Here is a 26,020-nt window from a genome sequence, read left to right as displayed (position 1 = left end):
AATAATTCCTCTTTTTGATTGTGTAGGATAAGCTGTTATTGTGATTAGTATGAGAAAAGTTAATAGATGCCTTAAAAGTCTTGATTTAAAAGATATTTTAGAAATGTTTTATGAGAAAAAAAAAAAAGCAACTAAATTTTTTTATAGCTTTTAAAATTTCTTACTACCAATACAAGAGGAATAGCTATACAGCCTACACTCAATCATCCATTGGGTAGAAATGGGAATAAATTCGATTTATAAAGAAATTAGAGCCAAATTTAGAGCTTATAATGTCTACGCATATATATATATATATATGCACACACACTAAATAATAAATATGGCATAATTTATTAATGAGGAAAAAGGACTTTCTCCCTCTATCTTTTGGGTAGTTCTCAATTCCTACCTTATTTTTAAAACTAACCAACTTCTTCCTCTATGTTTGGAAAATGAGCAAATACCCCAATCTAATACCCTTTTAGTTAAATCCAACAAAATCATAATTATTACTAATGTAATCTAAGAAAATAACAATGCAATTATCAACTTTTTTTTTATTTTTTTTTATTTTTATTTTTTATGATATACACCTAATAATTGCTTCAAAAAAATGGTTATCTAGTGATCTATAAACAATGTAATCAATTCTGCACTATGATGAAAAAAATAATAACATTTTTATTTTTTTGGATCTGGAACAATAATATTATGTTAACAATTTTTTTTTTTTGATAAACTAATATTATGTTAACATTTGTTTGATAGTAAAAGTACTATTAAATATGTCATTTTGGGTTTTAGGTAGTTTGCTTTCCCTTTCGGTGAAAAAGGGGGGAAGCCATGAAAAATACACTATTATTTTCATAAAATTTTGACCTTGATTAGAAAAGAACAAAAATGCATTGTAAAAGATGGAGTCAAAATTAGAAGAGCATATATATACATTATACATTATTAAGTTGATAAGACAAACAAATACTTATAGAAATAATTTTTATACTTTATTCGAAGATGGTAGTGATAACGAACAGTGATACATACTCAACAAACATAAATAACTTAAAGACCCAAATACTGAACAACCGAGACACACTTATCCCATATTTGCTTACTCCTGGGAAATTGGACGGATGGGATTCTCATATCATCGGGCATTTTTTCATCCTCTGAAAGAAATGAAATCACATATTGATCAAAACAACGTCTTCCCCTATCCACTATTCTACGACAACACTCATTGGTGAAAATTCTAGTCTTATTATCAAATACATTATCAAACACAGCATCATCGCATACGTCCAAACCTGGGCACTTGGCATACTTTTTTTCATTATTAATGTCTTCGATTGTTAGTCCATATACGATCATAGCTGCTCCACTAGCCAAAAAAAAGACCAAGAAGACAGTGAAACTAGCTCTTGCCATGGTGAATGAAGATGATAATCCCTCTTGTTTTGGTTGGAGAGATTGTTGGAATGGAATTAATTGTGGAAATGTTGTGTATTTATAATGGATATCCTTTGCCAAGATGGATTTCTTTTGGTTTTAATTGCATTAAGTTTCATCTTTACTACACTTCATCAATGAAGTAATTTTCTTCAATGTGGGTGTTAATTCTTCTTGATTTACACATAACTAAGCAATAATTCCTCTTTTTGATTGTGTAGGATAAGCTGTTATTGTAATTAGTATGAGAAAAGTTAATAGATGCCTTAAAAGTCTTGATTTAAAAGATATTTTAGAAATGTTTTATGAGAAAAAAAAAAAGCAACTAAATTTTTTTATAGCTTTTAAAATTTCTTTCCTATAAAAGTGATATAAAAACTTTTTGAAAATTTTCCATTAACAAATTTTCTAAGGGCATCCATTAATAGAACTTAATTAGTATTGCTAAGATCAATGCGAAAGGTCTTGTAGCTCACTTATATCTCTTAATATTTTCAATAAAGATATTCATGTTTCAAATCCTCCCACTCTCATTGGTAAATTTTAATGTATTTCATATTTTATAATTAATGCGCATGGTTTGCTTGAGGGACTATGGCATTTCTTGGGAAAAAGTTGTAATAAATTGGTTTTAAAGCAATTAGAGTCAAAATTTGAGCTATATAGGTGATGCGGTGAAAATAATTTCATTTGTGTGTTGGATATATAAGGTGGCTGTAGCTTCAGGTTATGAGTTTTTTTGAGAGAGTTTCAACCTATGGCGTCCACTCCTGATGATGCTCTTTATCATCAGACTAAGACATCAATCAGTTTTTGGTGTAGGCAGGGATTGAACCCCAGATCTTTTATCCAACCATCAGAGACTTTACCAGTTGAGCTAACTGGAACTCACACTTCAGGTTATGAGTTATGACAGGACTTCTTCTCCCAAAGAAAAAAAAAAGGTTAGGATAGAACTTCAATAGAGATTGTTAGAGAGGCTCAGCTGAAAAATGACCTATCTTTTATTTTTATATAGAAAAAAATAGATTTTCCAAAAAAAAGAAAAAAGAAAAAAAGAAGAAGATAAGATAGGATTTGGACTTAGTATGATTGCTCTAATCTCACTAGTTGAGCTAAAGTCATTAAGAAATGATCAGGAATATATATTATATTTGCCAAGGAAGCAATAAGATATTCGTTTATATTTAGTTTTTGAGCAATATTATATTAAAGTTTTTTATAAAAAGTTCCAACGATTGTGTATGAAGCTACACTTTTTTTAGTTTGAAGTTTGTTTTCCAATTATTAATCCCTCAAGCAAAATCATTCCCGATATTAGGAATATGATTTTACGATAATACATTGATTGCAATCCACGAAACCTAAATTCAATTTTCCATATATATCATGTAGCTTGAAAAGAGCAGTGAAGCAATTAAAAATATAGATTCCATTTCTATGTATAGTTACAATGATTTTGAATAAATGTGATTCTCTACGCAGTTAATGATATATAGTTGTATACTTTTTTTGATAAGACAAACAAATTCTAAAGGAAATTTTTATACTTTATTCGAAGATGGTAGTGATAACAAATAGTGATACATACTCAACAAACATAAATAATTTTAAGACCCAAATATTGAACAACCAAGACACACTTATCCCATATTTGCTTACTCCTGGGATATTGGACAGATGGGTTCATCCAATCAGTGGGCATTTTTTCATCCTCTGAAAAACATGAAATCACATATTCGTCAAAACAACGTCTTCCCCTATCCACTATTCTACGACAACACTCATTGGTGAAAATTCTAGTCTCATTCTTAAATACATTACCAAACATAGCATCATCACATACATCCAAACCTGGGCACTTGGCATACTTTTTTTCATTATTAATGTCTTCAGTGATAGCTGCTCCACTAGCCAAAAAAAAGACCAAGAAGACAGTGAAACTAGCTCTTGCCATGGTGAATGAAGATGATATACCCTTTGGTTTTGGTTGGAGAGATTGTTGGAATGGAATTAATTGTGGAAATGTTGTTGTGCAGGCCAAAAATGAGGCTATCGGGCTGAAATCTCACTTGGGCTCACAATTTATTTGTGTGGTGGGTTTGGATTTTCTATCTTGGGTCGTTCTTGATGCAGAGACTCAAGGAGATCACTTTTCTCCCTCTACGCTGTTGCCTTATTCCTCCACTCCCTTCTCCTCTTCGTTTCTTTTTCTCTTTTCTCTAGACTCTCGAACCCCTTTTTCTCTTTCATTTCTCATATTTATACCCCTCAAATTAGTGGAGAGGCTATGATCACCTCCCTAGTTAGTGCAATGGGAGGTCCAATATTATCGACCATAAGTGGATAGTTAGGTTGGAGTGGGATATGGTGAAAGTGGCCTTGGAACTTGATTCCTACTCCATAAAGCATGCCCGGCGGCGATGCTTCTGGGCACTTCCGGGTATGCAAATGATAGTATGTTCGGACGTTATCCCTATTTTATTGTTCGGTAAAGGTCCCCGAGTAAGGATCAGGTGAAAACACCCGGGCCTGCAATTCATGTGGGCCTAGATTGAGGCCATGGGCTGCATTGTTGCGTCAGAACTTTAGGCCTAAATGTGCTTGGGCCCCATGGGACCGCACCTTACCCCCTTAACCTGTGCCTGGCTAATCTGGTGGCCCTTGAGCCCAGCTTCTGACAAGGGAGTTAGCAACTATAGGCCCATTTGTGCAATTCGGGCCCAATGTCCAGATGGTCCTGGGGAGGGGGGGGGGGGAGGGGGGGGGGGGGGGGTGCACTGTACAATTGTGTATTTATAATGGATATCCTTTGCCAAGATGGATTTCTTTTGGTTTTAATTGCATTAAGTGTCATCTTTACTACACTTCATCAGTGAAGTAAGTTTCTTCAATGTGGGTGTTAATTCTTCTTGATTTACACAATTGAGCAATAATTCCTCTTTTTGATTGTGCAGGACAAGCTGTTATTGTAATTAGTATGAGAAGAGTTAACGGATGCCTTAAAAGTTTTGATTTAAAGATGTTTTAGAATTTTTTTATGAGAAAAAAAAAGCAACTAAATTTTTTTTATAACTTTTTAAATTTCTTTCCTATAAAAGTGGTATAAAAACTTTTGAAAATTGTCCATTAACAAATTTTCTAAGGGCATCCATTAATAGAACTTAGTTAGTATTGCTAAGATCAATGCCAAGGGTCTTGTAACTCACTTAATTATATCTCCTAATATTCTCAATAAAGATATTCATGATTCAAATTCTCCCACTCTCATTGGTAAATTTTAATGTAATTCATATTTTATAATTAATGCTCATGGTTTGCTTGAGGGACTATGGCATTTCTTGGGGAAAAGTTGAAATAAATTGGTTTTAAAGCAATTAGAGTCAAAATTTGAGCTATATAGGTGATGCGGTGAAAATAATTTCATTTGTGTGTTAGATATATAAGGTGGCTCTAGCTTCAGGTTATGAGTTATGACAGGACTTCTTCTCCCAAAGAAAAAAAAAAGGTTAGGATAGAACTTCAATAGAGATTGTTAGAGAGGCTCAGCTGAAAAATGACCTATCTTTTATTTTTATATAGAAAAAATAGATTTTCCAATAAAAAGAAGAAGAAGATAAGATAGGATTTGGACTTACTATGATTTCTCTAATCTCACTAGTTGAGCTAAAGTCATTAAGAAATGATTAGGAATATATATTATATTTGCCAAGGAATCAATAAGATATTTGTTTATATTTAGTTTTTGAGCAATATTATATTAAAGGTTTTTATAAAAAGTTCCAACGATTGTGTATGAAGCTGCACTTTTAGGTTGAAGTTTGTTTTCCAATTATTAATCCCTCAAGCAAAATCATTCCTGATATAAGGAATATGATTTATAATACATTGATTGCAATCCATGAAACCTAAATTCAATTTTCCATATCATGTAGCTTGAAAAGAACAGTGAAGCAATTAAAAATATAGATTCCATTTCTATGTATATTTACAATGAATTCGAATAAATGTGATTCTCTACCTAGTTAATGATGTATATAGATTCCATTTCTAAGTATACTTTTTTTGATGAACATGTATAGTTGTATACTACATACTAGGGACAATCATAATTTGGCTTCACCCCACTTGTAGAATCGTACGTTTTTTGTTGGCGAATTGGTTTTCAACTTATCAATAACAAGCCCTAATTAATATTTTAATATGGTACCAACCTGAATATTACCAATTCTTTGTACATAATCAACTTGATTTGAGAAGAAATTATTAATTAAATAAATAGGTGGCTAATGCAAATCAAATTGAATTATGTATGGTTAAATTTTATCAGGAGTTTTTTTTTTTTTTGGGAGGAAATTGCCAACTCGGAAATTTACTTAATACTTAAAGAATCAGAAACATAATGATGTAGGTAGAAGGGGCACTATTGCAGCAACTCCTGCAAATTGCACATTCTAAACAACATGTGGATTCAAAACTCAAAAGTATATTAAAATTGTTCCACGTTTCTAAGACATTGATCACAATTAATATTATCAAGTAGCAACAAAGAAACTAAATGCAATTGAAACGAAAAAGAAATCCTTCTTTAACACAAACAATCTGTTCAACCATTCTTAAAACACCGTTCAAATAATTCCAAACAATCTTTCCTACCAATACAAGAGGAATAGCTATACAGCCTATACTCAATCATCCACTTAAAAAAAAAAAAAAAAATTTAACTAAGCATTTCATTTTCAACCCAGTAAATTAGAGACACAACACCCTTTTTTTAAACTAACTGCTATTTTTCTTTAAGTGTCTCAAAAATAAGAAAAGTTGAACCAAACCCGAGCAAATTAGTTAAAATTTCTTAAAACAAGAAGAGCTGACTAAATCCATCTGCAATTTATAACAAATTCTGAAAGATTAGGAGAACTGCAATCTAAACCATCAAATTTAATTAATAGTATATAAATCAATTTAAACCAAAACAACTAAAACAATAAATAAATAAATAAAATCAAAGATTCTTATATTGCTCCATACAAAAAATAATTGATTCTGACACATTTTAACAGATCTTTTCCTTTTGGACATTTAGTACATCACAAAATTTTCACCTATCAACAATGAAGACCCTTTGTAAATGATATTAAATATTTATGTCTCCTATTCAATTAAATGAATGTTGAATTCTTTGCACAAATATTGTTTGTCAAGATTCTGACATATTATAAGTCTACTCAAAGAATCAGTGTGGAAAATTAGAAACAATTTTTCTAAATTGAAAAGATCAGGCAGCGTGAGAGAGACTCTAAAGACTCTGAACAATGACAATGAAGTCTCCAAAACTCTCTTTTTTATGCATCCAATATTATTGGAAACAAGGTTTGTGGACCACCTCTTACTGATAATTGTTCTATTAATAGTGTAAGACCCAACAATGAAAACAAAGGGAGTAAATACATTGGTGGAGTTGAAGTGGGGATTGGTTCTATGTGAGTATGGCACTTGGCTTTGTGGTTGGGTTTTGGAGTGTTTGTGGTCCTTTACTATGGAATAAGCAATGGAGAATTAGGTATTTTCAATTTCTAGATCACAAAAGTTACAAACTTAAGGGTCTTGTTTTGTTGTGAGTAAATGTTATAAGATTCTTAATATTCAGTGCAAATATAATGTGATCATGTTAACAAATATTTTGATGATTTCTATGTCATCTTTGTGCTGGTTAATACCTATATTATTAGTTAATTCACTTAATTGGCATATATGAATATGGTGTTTCTTCATGTGACCTTCCAAGGCAATCCAATTTGAAATTTTATTTCATTCTTTTAATATTGTAAAATCAAATTTTAGTTCATGAAAGTAATTGATTCATTAAAAAGTAGTATACCATATCTGGAAATGTACATTACATTGATCAATCTCCCTAATAACAATTGATCGCAATGCATCCATGGTGTTGCTAAATTCGGAAGACGTTGATAATGTTCAATCTAATTGTTTCAAGGATCTGCTATCACAAAAATCATTTCTCACCGATCCTAATTAATATGGTACCAACCTGAATATTATCCCGTCAAATTATGAAGCAATCACCAATTCTTTGTACATAATCAACTTGATTTGAGAAGAAATTGTTAGTTAAATAGGTGGCTAATTAAAATCAAATTGGTTAGATTTTATCAGGAGCTAATTGCTCTAGGTTTCAGCATGGATTTCAAAAGTAAATCAATATTTTTCGATGTTTTTGACAAATTGAGTACAAATTTTATGGATATATTATATGATGCACCCATTATAAACAATTGAGACTTATATATGTATCTTTGGTAAATCTCACTAATTTCTCTTGCATAGCACATGCAACTTAGCAAGACCCTGACTGTGAAAGAACTGTGAGTTCAATTCCGCTTTTTTATTTCTTTAATTAATTGAAAATGCAGGTAGTCCATACCATCAGTATTAATTGTAATTTGGATACACACTTACCAAATACTTGGATTAGTATTAAGTTCATGGACAATTTTGAATCTCTTAAAAGAACTCCCTACGAATTTAGCTGTCTGTCACATTCCAAACAACATGTGGATTCAAAACTCAAAGTATATTAATATTGTTCCACGTTTCTAAGACATTGATCACAGTTTAACAGATCTTTTTCTATTCGACATTTAGTACTTCAAAAAATTTTCACTCCATGAGCAATGAAGACCCTGTGCATACAATATTAGATATTGATGTCTCCTATTCAATTAAATGAATTTTGAATTCTTCACTCATATGTCAAGATTCTAACACATTATAAGTCTATTCAACTTTATTGTGGAAAATTAGAAATAATTTATCTAAATTGAAAAGTTCTGCCCAACATAAGAGAGACTCTAAAAACTCTAGATAAGAAAAACGAAGTCTTCAAAACTCTTTTTTAAGACTTTAGAGATTCAAAGTCTCTAGATTATATATTTATAATTTTTTAAGGTATTAAATTAAATTTATCATATTTGAAAAATCACAAATACATAAATCAGAATCATCATATTGTATTTTGATCTTAATCACAATGAAATCTATTGATTTTTATGTGAATCAGCTTTTAAGACTTATGAGACTTCTCTATCATTTTTGAGCAATTCATATTTCATCCTCCTCCTAGATAAAAGCTTCAACTGATCCTTAAACAAATAGCTTAATTAATCTAGTCATACAAATGCAAACACAGGTCTTTTTTAACTTGATTTTAGTGTAAAATTGAGTTTCAACAAAATTTTAAAAAAAAAAAAAATGTAAGATTCTCTGTGTATCAGATTTGTATTTCATTAAATAGACCCAGGTACATCTACTGCAATTATCAACAATAGTAAGGAAATACTTGAATCCATTCAAAGAAGGTACAGAAAAAGGGCCCCAGATATCATAATGAATAAGATCAAAAATTGAAGAACAAACATGATTTTCATTAGGAAATGAAAGCCTTTTCTGTTTTGCCAAAGGGCAAATAGTACATATAGGTAAATCAGAAGCGGAGAAAGATACATCAGAATTCATAGAACTCACTATGTGCATTCCAGAAACAGATGGATGTCCTAATCTTTTATGCCAAAGCATGGACTTATTATCAACACTAGAAGCATTACAAGCTGAGAAAGACAGAGTTTGCAGAAACTGTTTGAGGAGAGTAGACATCAGAGTTGGTTTGCTGTAGAATGTACCGACCCTGATACTTTCTACCCAATCCAACTATCTTCCATTGCAGGAACTCCTGAACAAAACAGAAATGGGACAAAAAAACACAACAGCACCTCAAATGATGTGTCAATTTACCAATAGAGATGAGGTTAAAAGAAAAGGATGGCACACACGGAACATCATCAAGCATTAAATCAGAAGAAAGTTGAACTTGACCAATGTGAGTAACCAAAACTGATTCACCATTAGGAGGTTTGACAAATATATGGGCAACTGAGGTTATTTTTGTGAGCAAGGAAATAAAGTGAACCATGTGATCAGTGGCACCACTATCAATAATCCAATCTTGTGGGAAAATGTTAGTAGGGACAACAAGATTTGATGAAAAAACTGAATGATCTAGGCTAATTGAAGTATGTAAGCAAAGAGGAGTAGTTTATCCAATGAGGTAACTTTATTTTAATCATTATTCTCAATCACAAAAACAGAACCATTATTCTCAATCACAGATACAGTACCTGCTGTATTGAAAGAAATAGAAAGCTGAGATGCATTGGGAGGCCGAGCGATGAGGGTGGCTGCTTGATGATGTCCCAAGAGTTGGCTCCAAACCAGGTTGCACCTGTTGTGATGTCATGCTATGAGATGAAAGCATGGACATAGGTTTCACCTGTTGCATACTCCACGGTTACATAGACAAAGAAATGGAATCTATGTTTTTGGTTGTTTCACCGTTCTTTTAATTAAGCTATACGATACGACAGGGAAAATTAAATTGAATATAGTGGATTTTCAATTAATGTATTATCAATTTGTCATATTCCTAATAAAGGGAATGGTTTGCTTGAGGTTGAGGGATTAATGGATTATGGTAATCATTGGGTAGAAATGGGAATAAATTCGATTTATAAAGAAATTAAAACCAAATTTAGAGCTTATATATGTTATAATGTCTATGCATATTGGAAAGAATTTTTCCTTAAGATATATATAAAAGTTGCTAGCTAGCTAGAATATTAACCATTCTCAAAAAAAAAAAAAAAAAAAAAAAAAAAAAGAAGCTAGAATATTAACAACTTAAATGAATCAAAATGAAATTATTAAAAGAAAAGGAAAATCGGCAGACACCTATATATATAATAATAGGAGAAGCAGAAAGAAACTCAAATTGCAATTCCAAATTAGAACTCTAATTTTGTGTCATGTGTTTACATCTATGTGGCGATCAGTCCATAATTATCCTTCCAATTGTTCAATTAGAGTCTGAAATTGAAGTTGAATTTTGCTCTATGTGGCTAAATGTATGTGGACCCATTCTCATTAAAACCACTTCTATGTATCGGGTCAAGTGAGTTATTGTGCTAATTAAGTTTTTTCTTGATTTTGCAGTCAAAAGTGAAAAACAAAGAGGCTATTTTTATACCCAATGAAATCACTGATTTCACAAGAGACGGGGAGGGAGAGAGTCTTCAAGATTTCTTTGGAAACTTTCATTTAATTCTTTTAATAATGATTGTTTCCTCCTTTGGTTTAGACCTGCCAGGTTCAAGCACTGCAGCATTTGTGATTGCTGTGTTGCTCGCTTTGACCATCATTGTGGATGGATGGTAAAATATCAAACTATTTTGTTTATTATTTTGTAATCGTTTGTAGTGAGATGGTTTGTTTTTTAATTGTTAAATATTACTTTCAATTTCTACTTAGCTCTTCATTGGTGCAGAATAATTGTATAGGGGAGAGAAACATTGGCTATACTTTATAGCTTTTCTTTTGTGGTGAGTAATATCTAATTTGCAACAGAGTTTATACTTTCTAGATATATGCTATGGTAAATAGCCTCATCTGGCTACATAAAATAGTTCATTATTTTAGTTAGTGCCTCCTTCTTAGAAGATGTTGATAATGAGGGGTATCAAATCTATATCTACCGCTAATGTTATAAGATGGGCCTTTGAACAAAGCTTTAATTTTATTCTGTTTGGAAATTTGACCATTTAATCCTCATGTCCAAGATTGTGAGGTGATTAGGAAAAAGAAGACATACTTTCTATGCTATATAAAACTTTTTAAATTCATGGCAAAGAAGTGGAGAAGTTCTTTTTTTTTTTTTTTTTTGGGTAAGAAGGATAATATCATTAAAAACTAGAAAGTAGGAATACAACGATCAAAAGCCACCCCAGCAGAATCTAGACTAAGTAACAAGGAGACTTCCACTGGGGGGGTCTAAGAAAACGACAAAATCTTGGGAAAGCAAAGCTCCCCTTCTAGCTAGTGCATCAGCGCATTTATTCGCCTTTCGATAGCAGAGAAGTTCCAAACTATTTTCTTAACTTTCATTCCAAGTTTTAAATAGCATCAATCAGCGAGAAGTTTCCTTGATGTTTCTTCCATATTTTTGTATCAATTATTGTAACTTTATTTGAGATGTAAGGCAATATGTTGTATCTGTTTGTTCTTCTCTGATTTTTATTTTAAGATTGTTTTTCAGGTTCTATTTATTTTACATGCTTCTTTAATGACTTGCAAGCATTTCCTTCTCTGCATATATGGAGCAGTTACCATTAGACTAATTCTTGCTGGACGATTAAAAGAATTAAGAGTTATATATATTCTAACTGGTAAAATTCTGATTTGCATTATATAATTTCAAGTTTATGGCTCAGCTGCATCTGAGCCTAAATGTGACATCTTTTTCCCCATTTATTTGTTGCAGTTTATTATGGTGTAGAAACTTCTTTTTTAAGTTTAGCTCCACATGTTGTACAGGTGAGTGCTCTATTTCCCTACTTTTTCTGTCATGATTTGATATCTCTAGATTCCTCCTCAACTAAAGGTCCACTATGAAGAAACTTAAAGGAAGAATAATCTTTAACTGCTTTAAGGGCATATTTAAATTCTTCTCTAGCCACCTAGCACCTCCCCCCTTATAAGTTCTTAGTGGAGGGTGAGGTCATGGGTTTAAGACCCACTGGGTGCAATAAAAAAAAAAAGGTTTTAGTAAAGGTTTACTGCTGTCATGCTGATAATTGATGATTAATGGCATTGAAAATTCTTTTCATAGTTTAGCTCCACATGTTGTATAGATGAGTAAGTTTTTTCTTAATTTTACAGTCAAACATGAAAACCAAAGAGGCTATTTTTATACCCAATGAAATCACTGATTTTACAAGAGACAAGGGGAGGGAGAGAGTCGTAAGGCACTGTGAAGGAGAGATTAAGAACCACCACCATGTTAGACCATCTCCCACCTTCAACCTAGCCTCTTGCCACCAATATATACAGCCTGAACCACTATTGATACAGGTATCTTTAAACAATAAAAATTGGTATCAAATATGATTTAGGTTTTGTTATTTAGGGTTGATTTTTATTAATTTAGGTACTTGGGTTATTGGTTTTGATTAAGCTTGAATGACGAAGAAATAAAGGGCATGATCAAAGACGTTTGAAACCCATTTAGCTTAGGGTTGACAGCCATTGAAGGTATTGTCGAGAAACAAGGAATTTTCTTTGCTTAAACGTGGTTTGGTTGTCATCCTATGTGATGTTCTTTTCTTCTTCTTCTTCTTATTTCAATTCATTCTCTAAATTTTATTTAGTTTTTTTTTTTATCATTTGTTTTTTAATTCCTTTTGATTTTGGTGTCTTTTTTTTTCCCCCTTCAAATTTTCATATCTACTGGTTTCGGTGTCAATGTTAACTGGATTGAGTATTGCACGCCAACTATTTGATTTGTATTACCCTTTTCTTATTATAATTATGATTGTTGTTTGGAATGTAAAATTGTATTATTTTATTTTTCTATTTGTCTACAGGGGACAAGAACGAGGCACTCCATACATATAGTAGAACTCTTGCAAAGGTCTATTTCTACCCTCTTTTGTGAAACTTTATTTCTTTTGCCGTCGCACCGCCAAAGCCATTATTGGGTAGGTTCCTTCGACTCTCTGTTGTTTGATTTTAATATCATTTATCATTGATTTATTTCAAGTATATATTCCCTATGAGATCTCGATTGCACTCTTTGTTAATGTTTCTTTATTTATTTCTAGGTTTGTAGGTGCAAAGGCCAAGCCTTTGGGACAACCCAAAGTCCAAGAAGAATGGGTACGGTTAGGTCTATTTTTCCCTTTATTGAAATCCTATGAATTTAGACTTAACTGAGCCTTTTAAACATAAATAAACTCATGATTAATAATATATTCATTCTAGTTTATATACTAGTTTATACACACACACACACCACACTAAATAATAAATATGGCATAATTTATTTATGAGGAAAAATTACTTTCCTCCTTTATTTTTTGGGTAGTTCACAATTCCTCACTTTTTTTTTTTTTTTTTATAATTTTAAAACTAACCAACTTTTTCCTCTATATTTGGAAAATGAGCAAATACCTCAATCTATTACCCTTTCAATTAAATCCAACAAAATCATAATTATTACTAATTTAATCTAAGAAAATAACAATGCAATTCTCAACCTTTTCTTTTCCTTATGATGTACGACTAATAATTTCTTCAAAAAAATGGTTATCTAGTAATCTATAAACAATGTAATCAATTCTACACTATAATGAAAAAAATAATAACATTTTTTATTTTTGGATCAGGAACAATAATATTATGTTAACATTTTTTTTTTTTGAAAAACTAATATTATGTTAACATTAGTTTGATAGTAAAAGTACTATTAAATATGTCATTTTCAATTTTAGGAAGTCTGCTTTCCCTTTCGGTGAAAAAGTGGGGAAGCCATGAAAAATACACTATGATTTTCATAAAATTTTGACCTTGATTAGAAAAGAACAAGAATGCATTGTAAAAGATGGAGTCAAAATAATTAGTATTGGTAAGATCAATGCCAAGAGTTTTGTAGCTCACTTATATCTCTTAATATTTTCAACAAAGATATTCATGATTCAAATCTTCCCACTCCCATTGGTAAATCTCAATGTATCTCATATTCATAATAAACACGCATGGTTTGCTTGAGGGACTATGGCATTTCTTGGGGAAAAGTTGAAATAAATTGGTTCTAAAGCAATTAGAATCAAAATTTGAGCTATATAGGTTATGTGGTGAAAATAATTTCATTTGTGTGTTAGATATATAAGGTAGCTCTAGCTTCAGGTTATGAGTTATGCCAGAACTTCTTCTCAAAAAAGAAAAAAAAAAAGGTTATGATAGAACTTTAATAGAGATTGTTAGAGAGGCTCAGCTGAAAAATGACCTATCTTTTATTTTTATATAAAAATATAGATTTTCCAAAAAAAAAAGATAAGATAAGATAGGATTTGGACTTACTATGATTGCTCTAATCTCACTAGTTGAGCTAAAGTCATTAAAAAATGATCATGAATATATATTATATTTGCCAAGGAAGCAATAAGATATTCGTTTATATTTAGTTTTTGAGCAATATTATATTAAAGGTTTTTATAAAAAGTTCAAACGATTGTGTAAAAAGCTGCACTTTTTTTAGGTTGAAGTTTGTTTTCCAATTATTAATCCCTTAAATATATATATATATATATATTATAATCCCTCAAGCAAAATCATTCCCGATATTAGGAATATGATTTTACGATAATACATTAATTGCAATCCACGAAACTTAAATTCAATTTAATTTCCATATCACGTAGCTTGAAAAGAACGGTGAAGCAATTAAAAATATAGATTCCATTTCTTTGTATATTTACAATGAATTCGAATAAATGTGATTCTCTATGCAGTTAATGATGTATAGTTGTATACTTTTTTGATGAACATGTATAGTTGTATACTACATACTAGGGACAATCATAATTTGGCTTCACCCCACTTGCAGAATCGTATGTTTTTTGTTGGCCAATTGGTTATCAACTTATCAATAGCAAGCCCTAATTAATATTTTAGTATGGTACCAACCTGAATATTTCCAATTCTTTGTACATAATCAACATGGTTTGAGAAGAAATTGTTAGTTAAATAAATAGGTGGCTAATGCAAATCAAATTGAATTATGTTTGGTTAAATTTTATCAAGAGATTATTATTATTATTATTATTTTCGTTGTTGAGGAAAATGCCAACTCGGCAATTTACTTAATACTTAAAGAATCAGAAACATAATATTTGTAAAAATCTTATGGAACAGGCTCCATCTAGAATTGTAACCAGTGGGGGCCAAGATTTCAATTTAGAGGGGGCAAGATTTAAAGACTATTTTTAAAAAGCAAAAGCAAAAACAATTGTATATTAGAACTTGATTTGGACTCATTATTATACTTAGGACTTTTCATGATTTCAATTAAGTACGAATATTTATATATATACACACACACACACACACACACACACACACATATATATATATATATATATATTTTTTTTTTCATATTGAAACCAAAATAACCAATTCATAGTTACAAACAATTAAAGTAAGAGATTAATATAATTACATAAAATTTAGATATCTAATTTGATTCTTTAAAATTTAGACATCTAAAGTTGTATACATGCCTATTGCTTTTGATTGCTTTTAAATAATATGTACAATTCAATTTTTTTGTTCTCTATTCTTCAAAGTATTTAAATTTGGGTTCGTAGTAGAAATTCCTAGACCTAGAGTTTAAAATTGAAATGTCTAAGAGATGAAGGAGAAAGAAGATAGTGGAGGTTTAGTCTGAGACCACAGTAACAATGTACAAGGACATTAGTTAGTTTGAAAAAAAAAATTTATTTCGTATAAAATATTAAAATATAAGACTCACCATCAATTGAAAATTTATAAAATAAAAAAGAAAAGAAAGTTGGGATAAACTTTCCATGAATGGTAGTGACATGCTTAAATCTAAGACTCGATAAAAGTTTCTTTTTTAAACCTTAATGATGTAGCAATGAGTCAATGCTCTGTAACCAGAGCTATTTTAGGGACTGCATTTTGTTTTGTTTTTTTTTTCTTTTTATTAGAGTGGGCAAACAGGTTAAGCATTTAATAGAGTTTTGCTTACTTCTGCAGGATGGTACTCATGAACATTTTTTTGGATGGAGTCAGAGGGGGCACATGCAAGTCAGCAAGACCCTGACCATGAAAGAATTGTTAGTTCAATTCCACTTTTTTGTTTCTTAAAAAATTGAAAATGCAGGTAGAGCATACCATCAGTATTAATTGTAATTTGGATACACACTTACCAACGTACTTGGATTAGTATTAAGTTTAGATCAAGCATTTGCTGCAACTCCTGCAAAATGCACCTTCTAAACAACATGCGGATTCAAAACTCAAAAGTATATTAAAATTGTTCCATGTTTCTAAGACATTGATCACAATTAATACTATCAAGTAGCAACAAAGAAACTAAATGCAATTGAAACTAAAAAGAAATCCTTCTTTAACACAGACAATCTGTTCAACCATTCTTAAAACACCGATCAAATTATTCCAAACAATCTCTCCTACCAATACAAGAGGAATAGCTATACAGCCTACACTCAATCATCCATTGGGTAGAAATGGGAATAAATTCGATTTATAAAGAAACTAGAGCCAAATTTAGAGCTTATAATGTCTACATGCATATATATATATATACACACACACATACTAAATAATAAATATGGCATAATTTATTAATGAGAAAAAAAAACACTTTCTTTTCTCCCTCTATCTTTTGGGTAGTTCTCAATTCCTACCTTAATTTTAAAACAAACCAACTTCTTCCTCTATGTTTGGAAAATGAGCAAATACCCCAATCTATTACCCTTTTAGTTAAATCCAACAAAATCATAATTATTACTAATGTAATCTAAGAAAATAACAATGCAATTCTCAACTTTTTCTTTTTCTTATGATATACGCCTAATAATTTCTTCAAAATAATGGTTATCTAGTGATCTATAAACAATGTAATCAATTCTGCACTATGATGAAAAAAATAATAACATTTTTATTTTTTTGGATCTAGAACAATAATATTATGTTAACATTTGTTTGATAGTAAAAGTACTACTAAATATGTCATTTTGGGTTTTAGGTAGTTTTTTTTTTTTTTAGAGGAAACAATAGTAGACTTTATTAATTAAGAAACATATATACAATGAGGAAGAGAAATGAGACATATGACCCATTTTTTCTCTTTTGCATCACTAGCATACGCTAGAGAAGCACGATTACATTGTAAAGAACAAAAAAGAAAAAAAAAAAAAGAAACAAAGGAAAAAAAAAACTTCAAAATCCAAATAATGGTAAGAAAAATGAATCTTCACTTGGATGCCCAGAAAACCTGAAAAAAAATGTTAAACGACACCTTCTTGACTTATATGGACATTGACGTGATGATATTTTTTTTTTTTTCAAAATTTTTTTTTTGTTTTTTTTTTTTCCAACTTAGGAATGGTTTCATACCCGGCATGGTTGCCCTACAACCTCCATCGATCCCCTAGTTGACACAACACCTTGCTCATTCTCCATAGTTCTCTGTTTCTTTTCTCCCTTAACACCTTTAATCTCCTTATTCATATTTTCTGCTTGCTTCCTTTTATGCCCAAGTTCCACGTCAACAATTGAAGAATTGATAAGAGATTGAGGTCTTGTACCCAACCTCTTCCAATTCATCATTGCTTTTGGGCTTCCAATTGTAGACTTCTCCACGGGAATCACACTATTATCTGTCACGCAGTCAGTTGGAGGCGTTTTTAAATTTGAAAACTTTGAACCGGTTTGGATGGCACGATCAATTTCTGTACTCAACTCCTCAGAAACCGAAACGTGATTCTTCACAGCATCCTTCTCAACTATAACTCCACCATCTGCAGGAGCACCGTTGAAGCTTCCATCTTCAAGTAAACTACCCGCCTGCATTGAAGATTTCCTTCCACTTCCACTTCCAATTGTTAGATAACCCTACTCATTTATCTTCCTTTGTGGGGGACCCCGAGACCCCTGATCAGTTTGGACATCATCATCCCGCCGCCCCAGGCTGCGTCTTGCTTTGTTTGTATTACCATGATTTCTACGATACCCTGCCTTCAACCACTCCCCATAAGGAAGACACTCCTATTTTTGGTGCCTTTGAACAGAGCCATCCTTAAACTCATGACCAGTCCAACCACACTGATAACAAAGCCCAACTAAACGTTCGTACTTGAAACCAATACAAACCTTATCTCCTTCAGGATTGGCGACAACTCCTCCTCGACGTAATGGTTTGTCCAATGGCAAATCCACCCTTACTCTGATAAAGCGAGCTTGATCAGACGAAAACGCCTTCAAATCAACTTCCAGTACTTCTCCCAAACCACTGTCGATTTCCCTACCCACCTCTTCCAATAACAAGTCAAAAGGTAAACCCCATACCTAAACCCACATCGGCATTGAAATGGAATTTACCGAAGTGGCTGTCATACCTCTCTCCCATCTTCATAATGCCAGAGGGTGGTCCTCAAAACTCCACAGACCATTTGCTAGCACCCACTTCAACTGACTCTCCATTGTAAATCTGAATTGAAAAAGATCATCCCACACGTCAACAATGCGTAAGTTCGAGCCCAACCTCCACACAGACCTTAGCAAATCCTTGGCCGCACGCTAGTTGAAAGCACGTGTAGTGAGAAACCTCCCCAACAAACTAAGGGAACATTCTTCCAACATCCCCTCTGTGAAACCCTAACCTTAATGACTTCTCCCTCCTCCTTTGTCAAAGTTATACTTTGCAACTTGTTTATAAAATCTGAATTCATCATATAAATAAGAAAAACACTGAATAGACCCCACTAAACTCGAAAAAAGTTGCAGATAGACGCTAAGAATTAACTAGTCCTCACCCAAAGTGTGAGAAGAAAGTCTCTCCCTAGAGAGAAAAATACTCACCTGGCGTGAGACGGAAAAATTTCTAATTTTTATCTTAAGCAGCTGTTAGTAACTATAAATAGCATAATTCCTGGAATTCTTATTTTCCTCGGTGAAAAAGTGGGGAAGCCATGAAAGATACGCTATTATTTTCATAAAATTTTGACCTTGATTAGAAAAGAACAAAAATGCATTGTAAAAGATGGAGTTAAAATTAGAAGAGCATATATATACATTATACATTATTAAGTTCATAAGACAAACAAATACTAATAGAAATAATTTTTATACTTTATTCGAAGATGGCAATGATAACAATTAACAAACAGTGATACCTACTCAACAAACATAAATAATTTAAAGACCCAAATACTAAACAACTGAGACACACTTATCCCATATTTGCTTACTCCTGGGAAATTGGACAGATGGGTTTCTCCAATCATCGGGCATTTTTTCATCCTCTGAAAGACATGAAATCACATATTCATCAAAACAACGTCTTCCCCTATCCACTATTCTACGACAACACTCATTGGTGAAAATTCTAGTCTCATTCTTAAATACATTACCAAACACAGCTTCATCGCATACGTCCAAACCTGGGCACTTGGCATACTTTTTTTCATTATTAATGTCTTCGGTTGTTAGTCCATATACAATCATAGCTGTTTCACTAGCCAAAAAAAAGACCAAGAAGACAGTGAAACTAGCTCTTGCCATGGTGAATGAAGATGATAATCCCTCTTGTTTTGGTTGGAGAGATTGTTGGAATGGAATTAATTATGGAAATGTTGTGTATTTATAATGGATATCCTTTGCCAAGATGGATTTCTTTTGGTTTTAATTGCATTAAGTTTCATCTTTACTACACTTCATCAATGAAGTAAGTTTCTTCAATGTGGGTGTTAATTCTTCTTGATTTACACAATTGAGCAATAATTCCTCTTTTTGATTGTGCAGGACAAGCTGTTACTGTAATTAGTATGAGAAGATTTAACGGATGCCTTAAAAGTTTTGATTTAAAGATGTTTTAGAAATTTTTTTATGAGAAAAAAAAAGCTACTAAATTTTTTTATAACTATTTAAATTTCCTTTCTATAAAAGTGGTATAAAAACTTTTTGAAAATTGTCCATTAACAAATTTTTTAAGGGCATCCATTAATAGAACTTAGTTAGTATTGCTAAGATCAATACCAAGAATCTTGTAACTCACTTATATCTCTTAATATTTTCAATAAAGATATTCATGATTCAAATCCTCCCACTCTCATTGGTAAATTTTAATGTATTTCATATTTTATAATTAACGCAAATGATTTGCTTGAGGGACTATGGCATTTCTTGGGGAAAAGTTGAAATAAATTGGTTTTAAAGCAATTAGAATCAAAATTTGAGCTACATAGGTGATGTGATGAAAATAATTTCATTTGTGTGTTGGATATATAAGGTGGCTCTAGCTTCAGGTTATGAGTTATGACAGGACTTCTTCTCAAAAAAAAAAAAAAAAAAAAGGTTTTGATAGAACTTTAATAGAAAATAAATTTTAAAAAAAAAAGAAAAAAAAAAAAGAAGATAAGATAGGATTTGGACTTACTATGATTGCTCTAATCTCACTAGTTGAGCTAAAGTCATTAAGAAATGATCAGGAATATATATTATATTTGCCAAGGAAGCAATAAGATATTCGTTTATATTTAGTTTTTGAGCAATATTATATTAAAGGTTTTTATAAAAAGTTCCAACGATTGTGTATGAAGCTGCACTTTTTTTTGGTTGAAGTTTGTTTTCCAATTATTAATCCCTCAAGCAAAATCATTCCCGATATTAGGAATATGATTTATAATACATTGATTGCAATCCACTAAACCTAAATTCAATTTTCCATATCATGTAGCTTGAAAAGAACAGTGAAGCAATTAAAAATATAGATTCCATTTGTAAGTAAAAACTCCGAAAACTTTTTATTCTTTTTAAGAATTATATTCTAAATGGTATCCTATTCCTATCTAATTAAGCATTAGGTTGATTCAAACACAATGGTTGATTGATCAATCAAGTCTTGAAAGAAAGATTCTTAGTACTATACGCTATAAGAAGCAAACATGAATATGTAAAATGGACAACCCTGTCAAGAAAGCCTATAAGGAAGTATTTTTGTCTACAAGAACATGTCTAAAAAGTTTCAGTCTTGTAAGAATCAATATGTAAAATTTGACATTGTCTTCCGAGGTAATTACTCCACCAAAATTCCATAAATCAAACTAAAAAGAGAAAAGATATGTATGCTGATTTTTTGTATATTAATAGCATCCTAATAAAAACTACCAACTCAAGTAGAAAAATGCTCTCAAGGAGACCCATATCCCATGACATAAACAAATTGGACTTACCTTTGCAACCTCTAATCTACCAAGCTGTATGGCTAGCTCAAATCTCTAATCAGGGTCTTTAGCAAGTGATGCAAGTTGTGTTATCCCCTCAGCATCACCTAAAGAAGAATAGAGCAGTAACAAACCACTCATGTCAGTACATTTAATATTTTAATAAATTAACCTTTTAATAATATAAGTTTCTAGAAAAGTGTGGCTCAGGAAAACAACATACCCAACAAGAAGAAAGAATCCAAAATCCAAATCAGAAAAACTAAGTGCAAAGCATCCTAAGAAGCACAATATGTTTTCAGGTAGGCGTACAATATGATAAGTTATATAGTGAAATGGCAATACTTGAAAAGCTAGGATATGATACAACAAAGATATGGTATTAATTCATTATTAAATATATTTGTATTTATAATTTTTATATATTGTTCGAATTATTTGTTTTTCATATACTGTTAAGCATAAATCAATTTAAGAGTAATATATGGATAATAAAATGAGTCCATGGTCATTAAATGATTTTTAGAATATAAGCCAAGATCTAAAAGAGTAAATAAAAGATGACTAGATACGTGTTCAAAATTGAAACCAATATACAAAAAATACAATAAAATAAATCATACCAATTAAAGAACAAAGTATCAATAAAGCAAACAAAAAATTTATACCATTATTTGAATATAACAATTAGCGGTCAAATACAGCACCAAAGACAGCTTCTTTTAATTTGATCAAAAGGAAAATATACACATAGTACACTAATAGCAACAAGAACACAACGGTGATATATATGAAATTTAAAAAATGCAGGAAATATCATATTTAAAAGTTGAATCCAAATCAGATCAGACAATTGAAATTAAAAGCTCACAACACTTCAAATTAGAGGTACAAGAAGCCATTTAAATGGGACCAAAGTTGATGCAACTCTTTCACTCAATATATTTGATTTTTTGTTTCTCAAAAACATATATTTAATTTTTTAATGTCAAGTCAGAAAGATACTGAAATAATAGAAACAGATGAGGTTACCACCTTGGATGAGGATTGCCTTTGACCACCTTTTGTCCATACTTCGCCACCTGTAGCCATCATCTAAAAGACCAACTTCACTTCTTGTTTGCACAATGATTTTTGGTTCTGTTACAGTCTTGTGCGACAAAGGTACCTCAGATGTCCCAGCATCAGTCATCCTGCACTCCAAGGTAAAAAAAGAAAAATTCAAAAATCACAATAAAGCAAAAAAATAGTATTAAAAAAAAAAAGTTATTAGAATGAATATGTACAATAATAGGTTGGGAACATGCCTTCTCGTTGGATTTGGCCCACCACCACCCCCCCTCTTCTCTTGTTTCTGCATCACCTTCCTCCTCATTGTCAAATTGAGGGATAGAGAGTACAGTAATGGAGTAAAGCTTGGATGGATTTCGTGAATATAAGAGAAAAATATATATTAACCTTTCATGAAACAGTCAAATAAACTTGCAACATCAATCTTGGAAAAACTATAAAAAAAAAAAATCGAAACCAAAATTTTCACTAAAACAAAGGGAAAGCTTTTACTCACCTTTTCTTAGGAGCATGTGCTCTTTGCTTCCTCAATCTTCATCGTACTACTTAAAAAAAAAAAAATTTACGGATTGCAATTATATTTTAAGCCGCTTGGTGGGCTAAGAAATTACATCAAGAAATAATGAGATGAAAACAAACAAACATACCCAATCAAATTTATAAATTCTTAGGAGTAGTTCAGAATCTTGTAATTGAAATTGACTTTCAAAACCAACAATGCTCAAACTAAAGCAATTAACAACATTAATGGATTAGGAAATCTAAATAAAAATCATAATACTCCGTTGTTTCATACTGAGTTGAAGAGAAAGGGAAAATGTACCTTTTTTGGAAGGACTTTTCGTTATGGGTTAATACCACTGCTTGAGAAGAGCGTGACTCCAATAGGAGTGGAGTTCTCTGTCTCTTCTTTTGTGGTTCTTGTTCCAAAAGACAAAGACATCTTTTTTTCATTTAGAAGCTATTGTGCCTCTTGATGTTTTAACTTTTAAGGGTAGAGGCAATTAAATGGAAGAATTGGAGAAACGAAGAGTTGTTTAGTTGAGAAGGGGAAGAGCTGAAAAAGGGGAGAGAGAGAGAGAGAGAGAGAGAGAGTCATTAATTTAAGAGATTAAAAGAATCTGCCAAGCAAATCCATTTGTACGTCATTTATGGAGCCAATAGACACTATATTTATGACACTACAATTAATAAATAATTTAAAACAAATGGTTCAAAATTGAACTCCACTTAAATAAATAAATAAACAAGCAAAAAAGGTACCACATCCAACACACAACCATCAATAAAAAATAAAGAGATTCATATTCAACTGCAAAAGAGGAAGCGCATTCTCAAAATATATTCTGAATTGGGTCGAGAGATTAATTAATGAATTGATAATGACTCTCTTCCTCTTTTAATATTTTGAAGGAAAATGCAAAATCTAGTATAAAATTTGTTTTTAAAAAAATACTTATAAAGTGAATGTAATTGAGACCATGTTAACAACATAATAAATAAATATTTTTATTACTTTTTATGTTTTTTTTTTTTGGAAACAATTACTTTTATATCTTGTGTTTAAAAATTGACACATTCATTTATAAGAATGTGTCAATTTATTTTTATTAAACAATATCAGGACTTTATTGACTATGCTTAAAGAATGAGTACTTCCCCATCCAAAAAAAAAGAGTACATCAGTCATAAGAATATTAGAAATACAAGGGGAGGGGGCAGGGGAGAGCAAATTTTCAAAGCAGAGGGGAGAGCAAATTTACAAAGAGTACATCAGTCATTTTATCTGATCATCTATTTCAAACCAGAGGAAAGGGGTCAGGGGAGAGCAAATTTTCAAAGCAGCACCTTCAAGAACTTCCTCTTTCGATTGCTCAAATGCACAATGGAAGGCTCTGCTCTCCTCTTCGTTTCTAAATTGGACAGTGACTCCCCTTGAATATGATGTCTTCTACTTCAAAAGTAATACTGTTAAGAGACGTGAGCATTTCACAATGCTTCAACAATCTTACATTACAAGTATATATCAAACATGACCTTATTCATCATCAATTTGCGTATTTTAAAAAGTAAAATGCAGCAGAAATGCACTGGTTAGATCACAGTTTTCCAAGCAAAGACCCAAATAAAGTTAAGATACTTAGCTTCACGCACATGCAAGGATATTTCTAGTGCACCACATTCTCACTCAGCAATATAAAGTACAAAGCTATCTATCTATCTATACAAACACTGAATTTATAAATTCAAATTGTATTCCATACCTCCTCAGTGGAATCAGACCCTTCAGTAAGGCAAACTGATTGAACAGAGCTTAATTTGAATATCTGAAAACACAAAAAAAAAAAAAAATAAATAAATAAACACACCTTTTATGCCCAACGTCACTGATTAAAAATAAATAAATAAAAAACAAAAATGCATACATATAGCCAAAACTATAAAATAAGGAATTCTTGAATTTATTTGGCTCAATAAACTTATTTTATTCAATAAATAACAAAAAATAACAATAATGCTCAAAATAATTAATCTATTTTCTCTTCCATTTCTTTCTTTTCCTCTACTTTCTCAGCAGCCAAACGAACAATTAAACCAAAACAAAGCTGAAACCAAAACAAAGTTGAAACCAAAAGAAAAGAGTAAAGAGTATTCACTCTTAGAAACACACACGCACACAAACACCACACTGATTAACACAACGCTTGAATTTATTTGGCTCAGTCAGTCAAGTATAAAATAAAAACATCGATAATGCTCTAAATTTTAATCTATTTCCTTTTCCATTCCTTTCTTTTCCCCCACTTTCTCAGCAACCAATCGAACAATAAATTAAAAAACTGAAACGGATAACAAAATCGTAAAGAGTAAAGCCAAACCTGAGCAGTTCGAAGATCAACATTGATAGCAACAGCCGATTCAGGTTCCTTGTGAAATCAAAGCTCGGCGAGTCCAGAATCGTCGGAGAACCGAGCCACCACTGGCTTAGACTAAGATTCCGAAGAAGACGAAGTGAGGTCCAAGAATGAAACCAAAGTGAACTCTTGCTGTTTCTCCTTTTGCCCTACCGGACCCTCCATTATCGTTCTCTTCAAGCTTCAGGTCCAAAAAATTTCCAATTTTCAATGCAAACAAAAACAAAAATCTCTCAAAAATAAACAAATATATATGAAATTATAGCTTTATATTTGTCTCTATGAGTCTCTTTGTGTGAAAAAAAATTATCACCAACTCCAAACACCACCAATCAAAAACCCAAATTCATAATCACAATTATTACCTTTTGCCTAACAATGGGGCTCTTGTTTATGAGGCGCTTAAGTATAAACTCCGAGACCTCCTTCACAATACTCAGAGAGACAAACGTACCAGAGAGCATGAGAGAGAGAGAGATGTGTCGAAATGTTGAATGAGAGAGCGATGGGAGACTGAGGCCTTTTTTTGTATACTATTTATAGTATGCCTAAAGCCACGTTTTTAACCTGCGGCTATAGGCCAAAATCTGAAGCCCCGCCTATAAACACGGCCCATCCCAAACTAAAGCCGCGTTTTAAAGACGCGGTTTCAGACTAAATTTAAAGCCGCGTTTATAAAACGCGGCTTTAGGCAAGTTAGAGCTG

At 31.7% G+C, this 26,020-nt stretch overlaps 1 protein-coding gene and 1 long non-coding RNA gene across 8 annotated transcripts; one reads left to right on the top strand and one right to left on the bottom strand.

Moving 5' to 3' along the window:
• The first annotated feature begins 12,273 nt into the window (after positions 1–12,273).
• Positions 12,274–13,287, top strand: LOC136067183 (uncharacterized). 2 transcript variants are annotated; one of them, XR_010628704.1, is made up of 3 exons: positions 12,274–12,411; positions 12,924–13,037; positions 13,161–13,287. It is a non-coding gene; the product is annotated as an uncharacterized LOC136067183 (long non-coding RNA). The 2 variants fall into 2 exon arrangements; XR_010628705.1 differs by lacking the exon at positions 12,274–12,411 and adding an exon at positions 12,421–12,591.
• Positions 13,288–17,158: 3,871 nt separating this feature from the next.
• Positions 17,159–25,819, bottom strand: LOC112005341 (probable WRKY transcription factor 3). 6 transcript variants are annotated; one of them, XM_065772329.1, is made up of 8 exons: positions 25,681–25,819; positions 25,280–25,496; positions 24,665–24,727; positions 22,897–22,945; positions 22,637–22,744; positions 22,365–22,522; positions 21,339–21,436; positions 17,159–18,826 (listed from the first exon to the last, which is right to left on the bottom strand). In XM_065772329.1, exons 5-7 carry the CDS (start codon positions 22,702–22,704, stop codon positions 21,384–21,386), a joined length of 279 nt encoding a protein of 92 aa, XP_065628401.1. In that variant the 5' UTR covers positions 22,705–22,744; positions 22,897–22,945; positions 24,665–24,727; positions 25,280–25,496; positions 25,681–25,819; the 3' UTR covers positions 17,159–18,826; positions 21,339–21,383. The 6 variants fall into 6 exon arrangements, 2 of the variants coding, with proteins under 2 accessions (XP_065628401.1, XP_065628396.1); XM_065772324.1 differs by lacking the exon at positions 17,159–18,826 and having other exon boundaries at positions 21,152–21,436; positions 22,637–22,945; XR_010628579.1 differs by lacking the exons at positions 17,159–18,826; positions 21,339–21,436; positions 22,365–22,522; positions 22,637–22,744; positions 22,897–22,945 and adding exons at positions 22,953–23,126; positions 23,224–24,351.
• Between the last annotated feature and the right edge of the window lie 201 nt (positions 25,820–26,020).

The sequence above is a fragment of the Quercus suber genome, unplaced genomic scaffold, assembly GCF_002906115.3.
Source record: "Quercus suber isolate HL8 unplaced genomic scaffold, Cork oak 2.0 scaffold_5, whole genome shotgun sequence".
Taxonomy (NCBI): Eukaryota; Viridiplantae; Streptophyta; class Magnoliopsida; order Fagales; family Fagaceae; genus Quercus; species Quercus suber.
The sequence above is the reverse complement of the archived record's forward strand: the minus strand, read 5'-3'. Positions and strand labels throughout refer to the sequence as shown.